Source organism: Vulpes lagopus, chromosome 7 (genome assembly GCF_018345385.1).
Source record: "Vulpes lagopus strain Blue_001 chromosome 7, ASM1834538v1, whole genome shotgun sequence".
Lineage (NCBI taxonomy): Eukaryota > Metazoa > Chordata > Mammalia > Carnivora > Canidae > Vulpes > Vulpes lagopus.
The window spans coordinates 50714052-50731274 of NC_054830.1; the positions used below are offsets into that span (position 1 = coordinate 50714052).

A 17223-nucleotide genomic window follows, 5' to 3' on the forward strand; every position below is an offset into this window, starting at 1 on the left:
TTCATTAACCATTCTGGGCCTCGGCTGCCTGACATATAAAATAGGTAGGGCAAAGATATTACACCTGGAAGGCAGGGTTTCTGACCTTGAGGAGTCCTAGCCTTGTGGGGATTCAGACATACCTAGGATGAACACCTAGAGCTGGATATTACAGATAAAGGGTGGCATGAAAAGATAAGGAGGCCTGAAGAAGCCTGGCATACTCCCCAAGGGTGAGGAACCTAGCACAGCAGAGGACAGAGTGTTTGGGGGAAGGATAGAGACTGGTCACGTCACATAGCAAGTCAGGGAAGAGCTGAGATTTGAATGCAGAGTCATCTAACTCCAAATCCAGTCCTCTGCAGTATATTCCACAACCTTGAATGTGAGGCTGAGGGGAGCAGACTCAGAGAAGCTGGAAGACATGCTGGATTCATGGTTTTGAAACCTGGGCTGTGGTGTGGCTAGCTTGGGGCTGTCACATAACCAAGAAGAAAAGTGACAAAAGGCCCCAGTGATCAGACTAAAGATGGGGCGTTGGGGATCCCTGGGTGGCTCAGCGGTTTAGTGCCTGCCTTCGGCCAGGGTGTGATCCTAGAGTCCCGGGATTGAGTCCCACATCGGGCTCCCTGCATGGAGCCTGCTCCCTCTGCCTGTGTATCTGCCTCTCTCTCTCTTTCTCTCTCTCTCTTTCCCTCTCTCTGTGTGTGTGTCTCTCATGAATAAATAAATAAAATCTTTAAAAAATAAAAAAAATAAAGATGGGGCGTCATTTCAGAATATAGTTGGAGATCAAGTTGGCAGGACTTGATGCCACTGACTAAATGTGGAAGCAGCTGGGGAAAGAGGGGAGGCAGACTCCAGTTTGAACACCTGGAAGACAACCCAGGGGAGAGTATTCTCAGCCCATTTCCACACTGTTGGCTAGTTCTACATCTTCCTTGGTGGACTCAGCCTCTCCCATTCCTGCTTATCCTTAGAGACCCAGCTGCAACCCCACTGTCAGAGCCGGAAGGCTGAATCCACCCACAAAGAACTTTCTAGCCTGTCTCTCTAGCCTCCTTTTCCTGTTTCACACTACTCTGGTGGGTGTCATGAGCCCAGGAGTGTCATGCAGGCATGCACATTCGGCAGTTCCTTCTTTGAGCACAAGATCTGGGTCTTCCCACTCTGGGAACAGGAACTAAGGACCTGCAGGTGAATGCATAAGGACTGTGAATGCATAGATAACACATGGGGCTAGAGCAAGGGTAGCAGATAGTGGGTTTCTTCTCAGCTCATTATGGAGGCTGCCTGGAGTACTATGGAGGGTTCTGAGGCTTGGTTGCATCCAGGCTTAGCTGCAGAGAGCGTTGTGATTGGTTGGTGATGTCTGCCATAGGCATAAGAGGGATGTGGCAGGGTGCAATCTCTTAATGGCAAGATCTGTATTGTTTGGACAGTCTACTACTGTTCTCAGGAAAAATCAAAGATGATGTTGGAGTGTCTGGTATAGCTGAGGGTTAGAAGGGGCTGTTGGGAGAACCAGGACCAGTGTCAGACACAAGCTGTCCTCAGCATTGCATTTTCAACTTTCATACCATTCTCCACTTGTGTCCATTACATAATGATGCCCCTAAACCACCTTTTGTTCCTTGACTCAAGGCTCTCAAACCTCAGCTCACAAAGGGATTTTTCCAACTAATGCCTGCCAGCCAGTGGTTTCATTTTGGCAGCCCAAGTCATTGTCTGCACTGTGGTCTTTGGGCAGTTCATCTGAATATTTGCTTTCCTTTATGGTTTTATTTTTAAAAGTGTAAAAATGAAGGTGTAGATACCAGCAGAGGAAGTGTAGTTCTCCTCAATGTAATGTAGAAGCAGAGCATGCATTTGAAACACTAAAAAATGGAATTACTCCAAAATAGTCATTAGCCATTTAATGAGTTATGCTACTGTAGAGTTGGAGGAACAGTCTGCTATGTATGTTGCTGAGGGCATTTGGGTGAAGGTGCATTTGGCCAGGTTATAAGTGACCCCTTAATGACACACTGGTTGCCCAGCACACTCAAAAGTTAAACCAGGTGGAGCATAACCAACAAGTTGTCACATCAAGGTGGTCCAACACAATAAGGATAAAGTCCTATGATTTTCAGTTGTTCTTCTATTTTATCCGGTAATATTCTTCTCCTTAAATTTTATGACCACCGGGGGTTAAGATAGAACCATCATTATTCAGAGCCTGGGCATTCTGGATAATCCATCTTCTACCATACCCCAGAGACAAAAGTGGAAAGTATGCAATTAAAAGCAATAGATTTTAGCTTCCCCTTGACTTTTCATAGACAGAAGCTGGTTGGCTGGTATGTGGGGGCCCAGTTTGAAGGAAGAGAATCCAGAAAATATATGAAATTCTGAAGATCCATGATAGCTTGTGCCTACCAGGCTAGAGGAAATGGAGCTTTTATAGCACAGTTAGCTGTATGGGCAGGAACCATTAACCCTGTTGATTGCAGGCTTCTTTTTTTTCTTTTTTAAAGATTTTATTTATTTATTCATGAGAGACACAGAGACAGAGACAAGACAGAGAGAACTAGAGACACAGGCAGAGGGAGAAGCAGGCTCCATGCAGGGAGCCTGATGCAGGACTCGATCCAGGGACTCCAGGATCACGCCCTGGGCCAAAAGCAGGCACCAAACCACTGTGCTACCCAGGGATCCCCTGATTGCTGGCTTTTATTTTTTTTACTATCAATATCAACCACTGGCTCTTGTTCACCTTTTCTGGATTACATGATATACTACAGCAAGAGATTGTTTGAAATAACTTCATGACCTGTCCATGGAGCCAATGATTGATTTGGAATAGAAGCAGGGTGCTAAAGTGGCTGGAGCCGGGCTATGAGCAGGCTGAGGATGGTCCCGCATTGTAGGTTAAGGACAATGTCTGGATGAAACAATCGGACAATGTCTGGATGAAACAATCCAGCCCTCTAGATGTGAGCAGGACCCAATGACACCACCCTCTCTGCTGGTTCTCATCTTTTGTTTTTGAGGACTAGGTTTAAATCCTTGCTTTGTCACTTACCAACCAAATTACTTACGTTTGCTTTTATGTAAAGTGTGGCTTCTTACCTTTTACTTTACAGGCTAAGTGCAGGGAAACAGTAATGGTTTTTTTGTTTTTGTTTTGTAGTGTTCCCGTCCCTTTCAGTCTCCAATGCATATATGAGCATTCTTCAATGAAATAATAGGGCAATTAACAAAGATCACTGTGTGTAGTACTGTATTTAGTGTTTCTGTTTCAGTTTTTCTAAGATGTTAATTTATATGAAAATTAAATAATACAAGGAAAAAATCCAAGAGGAAATGCTGCATAAATATAGCTATTTCTGTTTTTTTTTAAAGATTTTATTTATTTATTTGACAGAGACAGGGAGAGAGAATAAGCAGGGGGAATGGCAGAGGGAGAGGGAGAAGCAGGCTCTCCCTAGTAGAGTAGGGAGCCCTACTCGGGGCTTGGATTATGACCTGAACCCAAAGCAGATGCTTAACTGACTGAGCCACCCAGGCACTCTTAAATGTAGCAATTTCTATTGTCACGTGTAAAGTGACTTGCATTTAGTAGGATTTTATTCTCTTCTTCCCTCTGTCCCCATTTCCCATGAACTGAACTTCTACTTACCATTTATGGGGCAATACCTGGATCACCTCCTTACAGAAGCCCTCCCTGACTGCCTCTATAATTAATTACTCTGTGCTCCTCCAGTGTAAACCCCCCCTGACTACATAATGCATTAATTATCTACCTACCTCCATGTCTGTCTTTTCTATCAATGGGGAAGCCTCTTGAAGCCGAAACTTCCATTCAAGACTCCTTATTTGTATAATCCAGTCTAGTTCAATGCTTGGTACATAGGAGTGCTTTTGGTGAGTGAGTGAGTGAGTGAGTGAGTAGGGGGATGAGTGAGTAAATAAATAAATGCACTAACTGAGTAAAGGAGTGGACCACTGGTAAAAGAAACCCTAGGTTTAAAAATGTTTCCTCTAGAAGAAATAAGACCATAGGTCATACAGCACAGGTTCTTTACTGGGACAGTCTGAATCTGTGAACCAGTCCAAAAACTGGTACACGTATCTGTGTCTGTGCACCTTTGTGAGAAGGGAGGAAAGTCTGTCCTTAGATTCTCAGAAGTTTCCATGGCTCCCAAATGTTGACAAGTTGCTGATCTAAACAGATGGAACAAAGCAGCCCCCACTGAGGGGACACAACCGAGTGATTATAAGAGAGACTGTGACAAAGGAGAAAAAAAATCAGAGCTGAAGGGGACACCGAGTCCTGCCTGGACCTGTGGCCCCAGGACAGGAACTCTCAGAGTCTAGAATGTGTTGCTGTTTCCTTTTAAGCAGCTCTTGTGTGAAGAAACCCAGGGAAGATTTTGCTTCTTGCACAGAATCTGTGGTCAGAAAGGGCTTCCCAGGTTCATTGGGCCCAATCACCTGTCTCCAGGCACACCATGCTGAAATGATCCCTGGCAAACACTGGATCTTTCTTGCTTTCACAAATTCCCTCCCTGACTCCTCCTCTGCACTTTTCTATCCTATCCTTGGCTGTGAAAATTTGCTTTTCATTAAGAACAGTGTTTCTCAAAAATGTGGATTGTGGTCCATTGGTGAATTGTGATCTGAATTTAGAGGGTCATGACCAGTTAAAAAAAAATGAAATAGAATATGATGGAAAAAATTGAGTGCATCACACATGTAAGAGTATTTCGTGAAACATCCTGTTTTAGCTTAATGTGTATGGAATTTTGATATCATATATATTTCCTTCTGTGGGCTGTGGTCACAGATGATTGAAAATAACTGATCTCAAAAAAAAAAAAAAAAACTGATCTCAAGAATCATTGTAGGCACTCACTGGATACTTGCCGGAAGACCCAGCTCTTGAGGGGTCAGTGGTGAGAGATGAGGTGGGAGAAGAAGCTGTGTTAGTGGGTTCATGTATTGCTATACTGGGAAGTCTTTTGCTCCAGGTGAGAAGTTAGGAGCCTGCCATGTTGCCACCACTGCCACCCCTTCTTAATTCTTTCCTCTCCTCCCCTGGGCAGGTTGTGTATGTCACAGCGACATTCCCGTATGTCATGCTTCTGATTCTCCTGATCCGAGGCGTCACTTTGCCCGGGGCCTCTGAGGGGATCAAGTTCTATCTGTACCCCGACCTCTCGCGGCTCTCTGACCCACAGGTAAGTGTTGCTTGCTCGATGCCCAGTTGCCTGTCACCACTGGGAAGCCCTCTGCAGGCCTTTGCTGCTAACCATGGGGCTCAACAGCTGGCTGAGCTCATGGAAGCCTGTGGACCCCTTCTCACAATAGTCATTTTCAATGCATAAATTAACATGAATAGAAAACAAATTTGTGACATGGTATTAACATATGTGCTTGTTTATCAGTACATTAAACAGCAAGATCCAGCCATAGATCTGATAATTTTCATGGTTTCAAAGTAATGATACCATAAATGATATTTGGAGACATCTATGCTGTGATATCAAATTATCTGGGATTTCTCCTGCTAATAATACTGCAGTTTGCTGTCTGCACTCATAATTGAAGAAGGGGCTAAATTTCAGTTAGAAGTTAGTGAAAATAAAAACAAACTTTTTCCTCCCACCTAAAATCACAGATCCCTGTAGCCATTCATCTCAGCTAGAGGAACTGAGTCTTCGTTGGTGATTGATTTTCCTTGTGGGTGTAGCTCACAAAAAGAAAATAATTGGTGAAAACTAGCTCACCTGTTAGTTGTCTCCAGGAGGGCATTGGCTGTTGTGCCTTAAAGGGAGTGACTGTTTATCCCTAAGCTTCTGTAAGTGGGTAGTGGTGGTGTGGTGTGCATGGGGGTAACATACAAGACAAGAGATGAAAACAAACATCTTGCAGACCCAGGAGTGCTCAACCTCACTACTTGTTAGAAGCTCCAGGGAATTTTTTAGGAATCCCAATTCCCAGAGCACAACCTACACCAATTAAATTAAATTTTCTGGGGATGGGTCCTAGGTATCAGTATCTACTAAAGGCCGCCAGGTAATTCCAGTGTGTCAGATAATGTGCTCAAAGACATTTGATAGATGAGGAGACATCCTTTTTTTTTTTTTTTTTTTTTTTGATCGAAGTGTAGTTCGCATATAATGTTATATTAGTTTCAGGTGTACAGCATAGTGATTCAACATTTTTATAATTACAAGGTGATCACCATGATGAATCTAGCTACTGTCTGTCACCATACAAAGTTGTTATATATTATTAACTATATTACAAGTAGTGTACCTTGTATACCTGTGACTTATTTATTTTATAACTGGAAGTTTGTACCTCTTAAACCCCTTCCCCTATTTCGCCTACCCACCCTCCAACAATCACCACATTGTTTTCTGTATCTAGGAGTCTGGTTCTGTTTTGTTTTATTCGTTTTTTTTAAGATTCCACATATAAGTGAAATATAGTATTTGTCTTTCTCTATCTGACTTATTTAGCATAATAGCACCAGCTCCATCCATGTTGTCACAAATGGCAAGATTTCATTCTTTTTTTAAGATTGAATAATATTCCATTGTGTCTGTATGCCCCATCTTCTTTTTCCATTCATCAATCAGTGGACACTTGGGCTACGTCCATAATCTGGCTATTAATAATTGGCTAATTATTAATAATTGGCTAATTATCTGGCTATTAAATAATGCCACAATGAACATAGAGGCACCCATATTTCTACTAAAACAAACATAGATAGATCATGCATTAGAATGTAGAATCTACATAGAAAATAAGCCTGCAAGAAATTCCAAGTGTGCAGTCTCTGGCTTCCAGCCACCCTCTGTTAGGGGGAAAGGTTTATGGAGCAGTTCCAGTGTACCTCATTGCACTGATTAAGGTTCATGGTGGAGTGGCATTGTGTACTCATTTCTCTCTCAGTTTGCTGTACTGTGAGGGGCCCCCGAGGCTCAGGGCACCACCAGGCACTTGAGGCAGCATCCTGAATTGCAAGCAGAATCCCTAGGAAGAAGGAAATTAGCTGCTGACTGTTGCCCTCACCGACTCCAACCTCTGATGGCAAAGGCTCAGTTGGAGAATCCGTTTTGGAAAACATATTTCCAGAATCACTGGTCTGTGCATTTTGTTAGATCCACAAATTTTTGACCCAGGACAGATTTCCTATTCTTTAAACTTTGCATGTTTCCTTATCCTAATCCTCAAGGTCAGTCAAGAGGTCCTGAGCATCACCTGCAGTTTCTGAACCTGACTGATCATCGGAACACCTTGGAACATATTAAAAGTACAGTTTCAGGGGATATGAGATGGCACCTGCACATCTATGTTATTAGAAAGCTGCAAAGGAGATTCTGATGATCAGAAAAGTTTGGGAAAACCCAGCCAACACCTACAACCATGACCATAGAGCCCTACCTACACATATACACATGTGTGCCACCAACTCACACCTACACACAGAAAAGGAGTGAAGCCAGATAGTCCATCATTCACATTGTCCTCATCATCCCAGTCTCCTGCCATCTTCTTCCTCTTAGGCCTTGGCTCCCAGGCCAGCAGTTACCTACAAGGCTGTTGTGTGGAATGGCCACTTGGAGTCATGGCAAGCACATTGGGCCCGCAGTCTGGACCTGGCCTTCCTCTGGCTCTGCTGCTGATCCTGAATGACGTTGGACAACTTCCTTCTTTCTTCCTCTTTCGGCTTCAGTTTCCTCATTAGTGACATGAAAAGGTTGAATTCAGTCGGCAGTTTCAAAGTGGATTCAGAGAATTCTGCATTCTCTGTGAACATGGGTTGACAAACTGACTTAGAGGCCAAATTCAGCTCTCTGCCCTTTTTAAAAAAAAAAAAAAGTCATTGAAACACAGCCATTTTACTTATTCTTTCACATATTATTTGTGGCTGTTCAAAGGCATAACTCAGAGGCAGTATTGAGTTGAGTGGCTGAGACAGAAACCATGTGACCTCTTGTGTTGAGAGTCCCAAGACCCCACAGACATTGAGTGATACACTAGAAGGGCTCAGAGGACTCAGAGCAGTTACAGTCTTGAAAATGGTTTATCTCCATCATAGGCTTCCTGTGGTATCCTGCCAGGAGGAGACACACAGAACATATTCCCAATTGCAGTTTCAAAATGCAGCAGCATGTGGGCAGTATTTCTGCCCAGAGGAGATTGTTCAGGACTTGGGTTTTTAATGGGGAAGTTTTATTAAGTGCACAGGTAGTTTCTAGCCACGTGATCAATCGCACAGTCCCCAGAATTCCAGACCTTCAGAAGGAAAGCACGTGTTCCCCTAAATTGCATTGTTTGTACAAACGGTCCAGGCAGGCTGGCACAGCAGAATTCAGTGCCCCAGGCATACAAAACGACTGTGTAACTTGGTACCGGGGGAACATCTTAGCTAGCTTCCCAGACACCAGTCAAGAGCCAATCCTGCCAACAGGCCCTTTTGGGCAGCAACATCAAGCCTGCTGTGGTAACTCTTTTCCTGCATACCTACAAAACCTGAAATATTTACTGTTTGGCCTTTTCTTTTAAAAAAAAGTTGCTAACCTTGAGCTGCAGAGTCCTCAGATGCCTGTAAGGGGAGAGTTGGCCTCTGACCTCCACCTGACTCTTCATTCCATGCATGTTGCCACTAGCCTGGTCCAGACACCACCATCTCCCACTTGACAGGAGCCTCCTAACTCATCTTCTAGAAATGTCTCTTGACCCCCGTAGGCTACTTTCATGCAGCGACAGAGTGACCTTTTTCAAATATAAATATGACAGGCACCTCTTTGCTTAAATCCCTCCTGGGGTTCCCTGTGGTCTTTGGGATAAGATCCAAATGGAAGGGCCTCCAGTGTCATCTGTGTACTGCCTCCTTGCTACACTCCCTTTTCATTCTCCCCTTCTCTCAGTTCATTCCAGATACTGACCTTTCTACCTTGGAACCTTTGCATGTGCTATTCCTTTGCTGAGAACACTCCCTCTTTATTCCCACAGATCCTGCTTTCCCACCTTAACCAACATACACTCATACTTTAGGACTCAATTTGAACATCACGTTTTCAGGCAAGTCTTTCTCAGCTGCCAACCATTCACCCCCCCCCCCTAGGATTTCATACTTATTTTCTGAGATACTTACCTTGTTTTCAGTGAAATATTTGTATATATACATACTTATATGTATGTATTATATGTATGATTTGTTCAGTGCCCATGCATTTCCATACCAGATGCTTGCTAAGTGCCTACTCTGTATCAGAGATTCTTATTGGTGTCAGGGATATAGTAATCGAAAGTGGACAAAACAATGACACCTTCCCCTGTCAAGGAAGAAGGCAGAAAACAGAAGAAAAAATAAAATATGCAGTCCATTAAATGGAGACGAGCTATGGAGACCAAGTATGGAGTGGCAAGGGGAGTGCTTGAGTGAGGGCTGCAGTTTCCAGGATGGTGGCCAGGAAGGGCACCCAGAGAAGATACCTTGGAAGCAAGGGCTGTCTCTGCCTTGTCCACCACTGTCTCCAATCCCTAGCTAGCTCACTGCCTGGTGCATAATAGGTGCTCAGTAAATGTTTGCTGAACGAACATAAGAGCTCAAGCTATTTTGATTTTTGAAGAAAGGTTCTATTGCTTTAGCTAAAATTCTAAAAACCTCTAGCTCACCTCTAGAACTCTGTGAGTTCTGTTATTTTTATCCTCCATCAGTAATGACAAGGAAATATGTATGTTTGTATGTGTATGCCCCCCAAAAGCAACAGTGATAGTTAGTTGTCTGGAACAGAGGTTAGGGTAGTGACTGCAAGAGGGGAGGATAAACAAAACTCCATGTAGCTGGTATTTTTTGGAAGCTGGACTATTACAGGAAGGGCCCAACATGGCTGAAAAGGCAGGTGGGAGCAGCCCTGAGCCTGCTTTCTGTCAGCTCTAGGGGGTTGAAAGGTTGGTAGTGGGGTGTACAATAACCCTGACTCTGTGGAGGGGTCTTGACAAGTCTTCAGACTTTGGAGGCTGGCACATCCCACAGGTTTATCTCAGTATGCTGAGGGACAGCAGCCTGTGAGTGGGTCAATAAAATCACAGTTCCCCACTAAAGTGTCCACTCACTAGATAGATCCAGGTCAGAAAGGTAGAGCTACTTGCCTGTGGCCACACAGCAGCTCAGTGGCCCAATTAGGACTTAGAGCCCAGGGTTCCTGAATTTTGGGCAAGAGAATACTAAATGAAGGAAGATGAGGTCTGAAGAAGAAAACAGCAGATCTGCATTCCCCAGTTCCAGTCATTCCAGTTTGTGCGCCCTAGGCCATGAACCATGAGGAAGGCCCTGGTTTCAAAACCTGCTCTCCTGTTACTGGTGTTTTGGCCTCTAGCAAGTCTCCTCCCCTCTCTGGGGCCAAGTCCCCTCTTCCCTAGAATGAGGCTTTTAGGTTATAGTTCCTGCCCCATCAGATGACTGTGAAGGTGAAGGACAATGACCCAGTCAGTGGAGGAATGTTTTTTCTGTTTATAATTATGTTATTATTTTCCTGTGCATTAGAAAAAAAAAAAAAACTGGGACACCAGTCAACCACATTAACACCACAATTTCATAGTTACTATTGCTAGAATGAAGCTGTATCTGTGTGCCCTTACACACACACACACACACACACACACGTATGTACATGCATGTATGTGATAAGGAGCAAGGTTGATTTACAAGCAGCTATTACATAAATACTGGAATGAATGTGGCCTTGGCAAAAATAGTACAGGGGAAAGATGGTGGACTAAAGTTTGGGACATACACTGGGGCTGGAGAATCATCCTGCAGTAGTGTCAAGACGTCAGGTAGCCACACGGTCACACTCAAAACAACTGATATGTGGCTCTCAAAATTAGCAAAAGTAGGTCAAGAGAGCTTTCAGGTGCAAATACTTAATCAGAAGATCAGAAAAAGGCTTAGTCTCCTGGTAATTTTCTCATTTTCTCAAGTCCAGATGTGTTTTTTCTTCTGAGTAATAATCCGGACTTAGTTTCCCCTTTACACTTTAGATCGCACCAGGGAGAAGAGTTACCAGGAAGGCCTGGCTTTTGGGGTTGTCTAGGAGTGTGCATACCCTTGGTTCTTGGGGATGATCTAGAAGTTGCAGTGTTCAAGCTTCCTGAAGCTATCAGGGACTAAAGGGTTGATGCTGGAGCTACCAAAATGTCTCTTGTGGGTAATCAAATAGGAAGGAGAGGTGATGGTGGAGGTGAACCCCAGGGACTTGGGCTTGTCAGAGGGGCAGCTGCAGGACATATTCAGGTCTCCAGCCTCAGAGCCCCACTGGTTCCCTACACTGCTCTAGCCATTCCCAGAAGTGTGGGGGACTTAAGTGGACTGAGGGCCAGCAGGAGTGAAATGAGCCCTTACTGGGAGTCATCCCTAGGCTGCCAACTCCATGAGGACAGGAATCACGATGATCCTGTGTACCACTCATCTTTCTCCAGATCCCAGCAAAGCTGTTCATTAGTTTACCTACTGTATTTACTGCATGTCTACCTGTGCCAGATATTCAGTACACAGAGTGAATAAGAGCCCTTCTGCTTGTCCCCAAAGAGCCCACAGTCTGGTGCAAGAGGGTAGAGTCTCACCAGGCCTTGAGTGGGTGGGTTTCTCTCCCTATAAGGAGGAAGGGAGAGGGGTAGAGGAGATCAGAGCTTCTCATCCTTACTTTGGTCTGTTGAGAACACACACCTTGTTCTTGGCAATGGTCCTTGTGCCAAAGCACATGAATAAGTTATGCCTTTTACACACTGAGGCAGATATAAAGTAGCTGCATCCATACCGTTACTTTCCCTCTTTTGCTTCCTAGGGGCTTCATGGGAGGGCTGATAGCTGATGCTCTTGGTACTAGATGGAACCCCTACTTGCCTTCTTTCTCCTGCAGCCGGAAGCACCAGGCCTGTCCCACTGCTCCAGTAGTAACTGTGGAGCTTGCATGTTATCATCAGAGCCTACCTTCTCTGAAAACACACTTGAGGTTTTGTGAAGTTCGGGTGCCTATGCAGGTTAGCAGGGTAGGACAGGTGGTGAGCCATGGAAGGAAAACAACATTTGGGGTGCTTTCTGCCCTGTAGGATACTCTTGCTCCCTGCATCCCACATCCTGACCAGAGTGACAAGGAGGTGGGGCCTTTTCATGATCCAGGATCTCCATTAATTCCAGATCTGGGCCCTAGCTTCCCTTCCTGGTTCAGACAAGCCTGTTTGCTGTGTCATTTACATTCCTCAAGGAACACAGGGCTCCTGGCTTGTGCAATGCTCTGGACCTCAGCTCCCCCTGGGGCCTTAGATAAGGGAAAAATCCTTTTAAGGGGTGCTTCTGACCCCTCTGGGCTTGTGTGCATTCTGCACAAAGACTAAGTGTTTGTCTGGACAGGCAGATACATTCACGGTGCCCCCTCCTTCTGTCTCCCCAGCCATTGAAGCAGGAGAGCTGCAGAAAGCATGAGAAGAGAGCTCAGCTGTGGAGGGCTGGTAGCCATGAACAACTTCCTCACAGAGTAACTGTGAGGTCTAGAAAGAGAGTCATGGAGGTTGTTTTGAGGTCTAAAGCGCTGTGCACTCTACTGCTATAGTTTCCATGAGGGCTTCCTGACCACCTCTCCTTTACTCCCACCCCACACGTCCTGTCTACTCACCTTTGGTTTTTGCCATGACACTTGCCAACACCTATGGCACCTTTCATTTTGTGACACCATCCTCTCCTCACTAGAATGTTACCTCTGGAAGGCAAAGGATTAATCTGTTACATTCACTGTTAGATCACCCACCCCTGGAAACAGTGCCTGCCAACATGAAGAGCTCAGTAAATATTTTCTGGAAAGAAGGAAAGAAGGAAAGGAAGGAAGGAAAGGAAGGAAGGAAGGAAGGAAGGAAGGAAGGAAGGAAGGAAGGAAGGAAGGAAAGAATTGAAGGCAAGAAAGAAAGAACTGAAGGCAGGAAGGGAGGAAAGAAGGAAAGATGGACAGCTTCAGGAGGAGCCTATGTGTTTTGTGTTACAGTGGCCTGGCATGTACTGCAGTTGTGGGTAAGCTCTCCAGAGACAGGGTTTTTAGTGCAGAGCAATCTGGTTTCCAGGAAAGGAAATTTTGAGTCACTCTATTGCCAATGACCAGCTTGGTGTCCTTCAGGCTGTCCCTTTCTTTACCTTTCAAGACTCAGGGTTCTCACCTGTCTTCCAGGGTAAGAATATTCACTGCACAAGGTTGCTGCAAAGTAAATGTGCACGTGAATGCAAAAGCACTTCTAGTTCTTTTCGGTGCCTGGCCCAGGGTTCTGGCATACAGTAGGGCTCTAGGGACACCAGCAGTGTTTTTCACTTGCCTCTATGTCACTGGCCCTGGGCAGGATGAGCCAGAGCCCCACGGCCAGAGGGGAAGGCTTTGAACTTGGAACCTAGTGCCTGTATTGTGATTCCAGTAAATTAAGTTTCTTGTCAAGAACTTGAAGCAACCAGCAGCTTGCCTTCTTTGTCTTCTGGCAATTTGCATTCTGTGGTCTCTTATAACTTTCTAAACATCTATTTGTCTTCACTGTCAGCTCTGTGTTCTCTCTGAAGTGTGAAGTGCTTCCACTCCATTTTTCCCCCTCAAATTTTTATTTTCTGCCTTTTCAGTCTTTGGGGAGTGGAGGGGTCCTTGCAGGAAATCACATTTTCCCTGCCCCAGATTCCTGCCACTTTCACTCACCATTGTGTTTCAAGTGTGTGTTTTCAGGGCAAGAACAGAAAGGCCTGTCACAGATCCAAATCGCAGGGTCTGCTTTCCCAGGGTGTGTACACGTTCTCCAAGTCAGTCTCTTCTATGGAGGGAACCAGAGTCTGTGGCTAAGTTGTCCAGGTCCTGGAGGTGGAGTAGAAGGATATCCAAACAGTGAGAGCATCTCAGAACACTTAGAGATCTACCCTACCTGCCCATCCCACAAGGACAAATCAGGGGAAACAAGACCTTCATTTAAAACCTTACCTGACAGAAACAAAATAAATAAATAAAACTTTACCTAATGAACCTTATGGATGTGCCCATGGAATTGCTGCCACCTGGTGGCAGTGTACTCTGGTTCCAGGAATGGATTCTAGGAAAAATGGGCCTCTTGGCTGGTGGACTTTCAAACCAAAAAGTAAATAACGACCCTGACTTACATATGTTAGATATGTTTTTGAAAATATTGCAAACCTCACTAAACATGAGGGCTAGCTATTCCCTGGAACTGAAAATCAATCAGGGTTTCCTTTTGGTATATTTGAATCTGGGTTAGTGTCACTGTTGTATCAGCATTCATTTGTTTTATACTCAATACCAGGCACTGGGGATACAGAATCAGATGACATGTGATTCTTGTCTTCAAGAAGATGACAGTCTCTTGGGAGACACAGATAATTAAGTCAGCGATGTTAATAGTGGTGAAAGGGGGTAATGGGGTTGGAATTCACCTGACACAGGTATGTTCCTTCCAGTCACCAGGTAAACTCAAGAATTAGAAACACATTACTGATCTAATGCACGCACTGAAAGAAAGATAGTGAGTGTTTGCTCTTTTCTTGACTGAAATTCCTTGACAGTTGCTAGTCTGTGGAATCGGAACTCCTGTATACTCCACTGAGATTCAGTGTATCACTGGGGCTCCTCATTAGATTCTTTCAGCCACAGGTTTACTCAAGGGGAGGTTTTGTCAATTTTAGTTCTTAGCTGTTTCAGCAGCTGCTTATTAATCTATAATCTCAGTAGTTGAAGAAGTACTTGGTACACATAAGAGTAGTGACATTAGTTATTGTTTCTTGAAGGCTGAATCTGTGACAGGTACTGTACTTCACAAACTTGTCATTTAATTTATCCTGTTCTCTCAATCAGCAAATACTTACTGAAAATTATTTTCTAGATCCAGGCACTAAGTCCTATATATAAGTATCTTAAATTCTTATGACCTGTAAGATAGGACCTAAGGACCGATTACCCTAAGAAAGGGTATCTCTTATAGGTCATGTGGGTTTTAAAACCTTTGTCCTAAAGGTTTTTCAGAGGAGGGGACTGAGGCTCTGAGATGTTTAAGCACTTGTCTTAAGCTGGCAGAGATAGTACTTGAGCCCAGGTGAGTCTGACTTGGTCATATAAAGGATGCAATGCTGAAGACCTTTGTCATATCTGATTTTTCTGGCCTTGCTCTTACTCTGCAGCCCTGGGCTGGCAATCCTGGCTCTGGCGTCTTTGAGCATCCCAGACTTACATGACTACTTTGCAAGAATCCTAGAATCTCAGCATCAGGTGGGTTTAGTCCCCACCCAGTGCAGGAATCCCCTCTTTAGAAACCTGATCAGAAAAAAAAAAAAAAAAAAAAAAGAAACCTGATCAGTTTCTGATTGGCCCCACCTACAAGAAAACCTTTTACCTCCACTTTGGAACAACTGTCCAGTTCACCTGGTTCCCAGTGTTGAGACATCCATTCATTCTTTCATTTGTTTGTTCTCTCTTGATTCATCTGCCATAATTTGTGCCCCACTTTGAGAATATCTACCAAGGTTGAATATACTAATTTAAGTGCAGCTCAAACAACTGAGGCATAAACCAGCCTCCTCTAGGCTAATAGAATAATTTTCAAGGTGGACTTCCTGCCCCTTACCACTATTCCCTTCCTCACCCAGCAGACTGAGGGAGCTTTCAAAAGGAATCCTGGATTATGTAACTTCTTGGCATTGTTCTCTAAGTGTTTTGTTTTAATTCCTTGAGTGTGTTTATAATAGCTACTTTAAAGTCTTTGTTAAATCTCACAACCTTTTTCCTAGTTAATGGATTGTATTTTCCTATTTTTGTGCATGCCTGGTAGTTTTTTATTGAATACCATGGATTATAGTTGAATATTGTGGATACCATATTATAGATGCTCTGGATTCTATTATCTTTCTCTGAAGAGTGTTGGTTTTTATTTGAATAGGTATTTCAATTACTGGCTGACACCTTAAACTTACATAGACTCAACTTCATGTTTTCTTAGTGCACATATGTGGAAATCCCAAACTGTTTCTTAAGACCCTCTAATGTAATAGGGCTCAATGGGGCTTAATTGGATTCTAAGCTCTGTCTCCTTTGGAAAGCTTGTCAGGGCTCTGCTTTAGGCTTTGTTAGGATGGGTTTAGAGTAGTTCTCTAGAGTGGTTTCTGTTTAGAGTGGTTTTCAACCAGGGAAGTTTTGCCTCCCAGGAGACATTTGGCAATGTTTAGAAACAGTGTTGTCATTACTGTAGGTGCTACTGGCATTGATTGAGAAGAGGCCAGGGATGCTGCTAAATATCCTCCATTGCATAGGACAGCCCTTACAACAAAGAGTTTTGGAGCCCCAAATATCCATAATGCCATGGTGGAAAAATTTTGCCTGGAGACATGATTCTTGCTCCTAAGTAGAAGTTGTTCTGTGTCTTAGCTGAGTGCCAATGATGAATACTTGGCATTGATCTGATCTGTCCACTCTTGTAGGCAGGAGCCCCAGTCCCCTGGCCCTGCTCTCCCCTGGCTCTATCCAATCTCTAGGGTCTCTCTTCCACTCTCAATCCCTAGTAGCGTTATCTGGCCTTGAATGGACTCACTCTGGACATTTACAACTCAGCGTCAGCCTTAGCCTCACAGAGGACCTCCACATGGACATCTGGGGCCCTGCTCTATACAGATCCCCCTTTCTGGTGCCCCACATATAGATTATAGCTATTTCAGTTGTCCCACACTCTGGCCCTCCCTCCTTGGCCCAGTGAGACTATGGGCTATATTCGGACTCTAGTCCTCTGTGCCATGGTCAAGAAACTGTTCCCAGGTGGAGCACTGGGCAAAACCCCCTTGCTGGTTCCCATCTCTCAGGGAAAGCAGTCTTGCCCTGCATGTTGTCCGCTGCCTGAAATGGTCACTTCCTCTATTTTATCTGCTTTGATGGCTGATTATGGAGGAGGGCTAGTCTGATACCACTCAGTCATACCCAGAAGCAGAGATCTGACTCTCCTTACAGCCCCCCAGCAGCTTCCTCTTGCACTAGGATTGAAATCCAGACTACTCACCCTGGCCCCCCGGGGACTTGTCCCATCTACATAGCCTTGGGCATCCTAGGCTCTTTCCTACCACAGACCCTGCCTGCTTGGATCACCATCCTCTCAGATATTCCCATGGTCTGCTCCTTCTTGCCTTGCAGATCTCAGCTCCAAGTCAGGTCACCTCTGACCACCTGA

At 44.5% G+C, this 17223-nt stretch overlaps 1 protein-coding gene across 1 annotated transcript in view; it reads left to right on the forward strand.

Annotated features, from left to right (window-relative positions):
- Nucleotides 1-17223, forward strand: part of SLC6A11 (solute carrier family 6 member 11) — a 127984-nt gene that overhangs the window by 56904 nt on the left and 53857 nt on the right. Inside the window, exon 6 of the mRNA XM_041761552.1 lies at nucleotides 5067-5201. Coding sequence (XP_041617486.1) covers nucleotides 5067-5201 — 135 coding nt within the window. The remainder of the gene's footprint in view (nucleotides 1-5066; nucleotides 5202-17223) is intronic.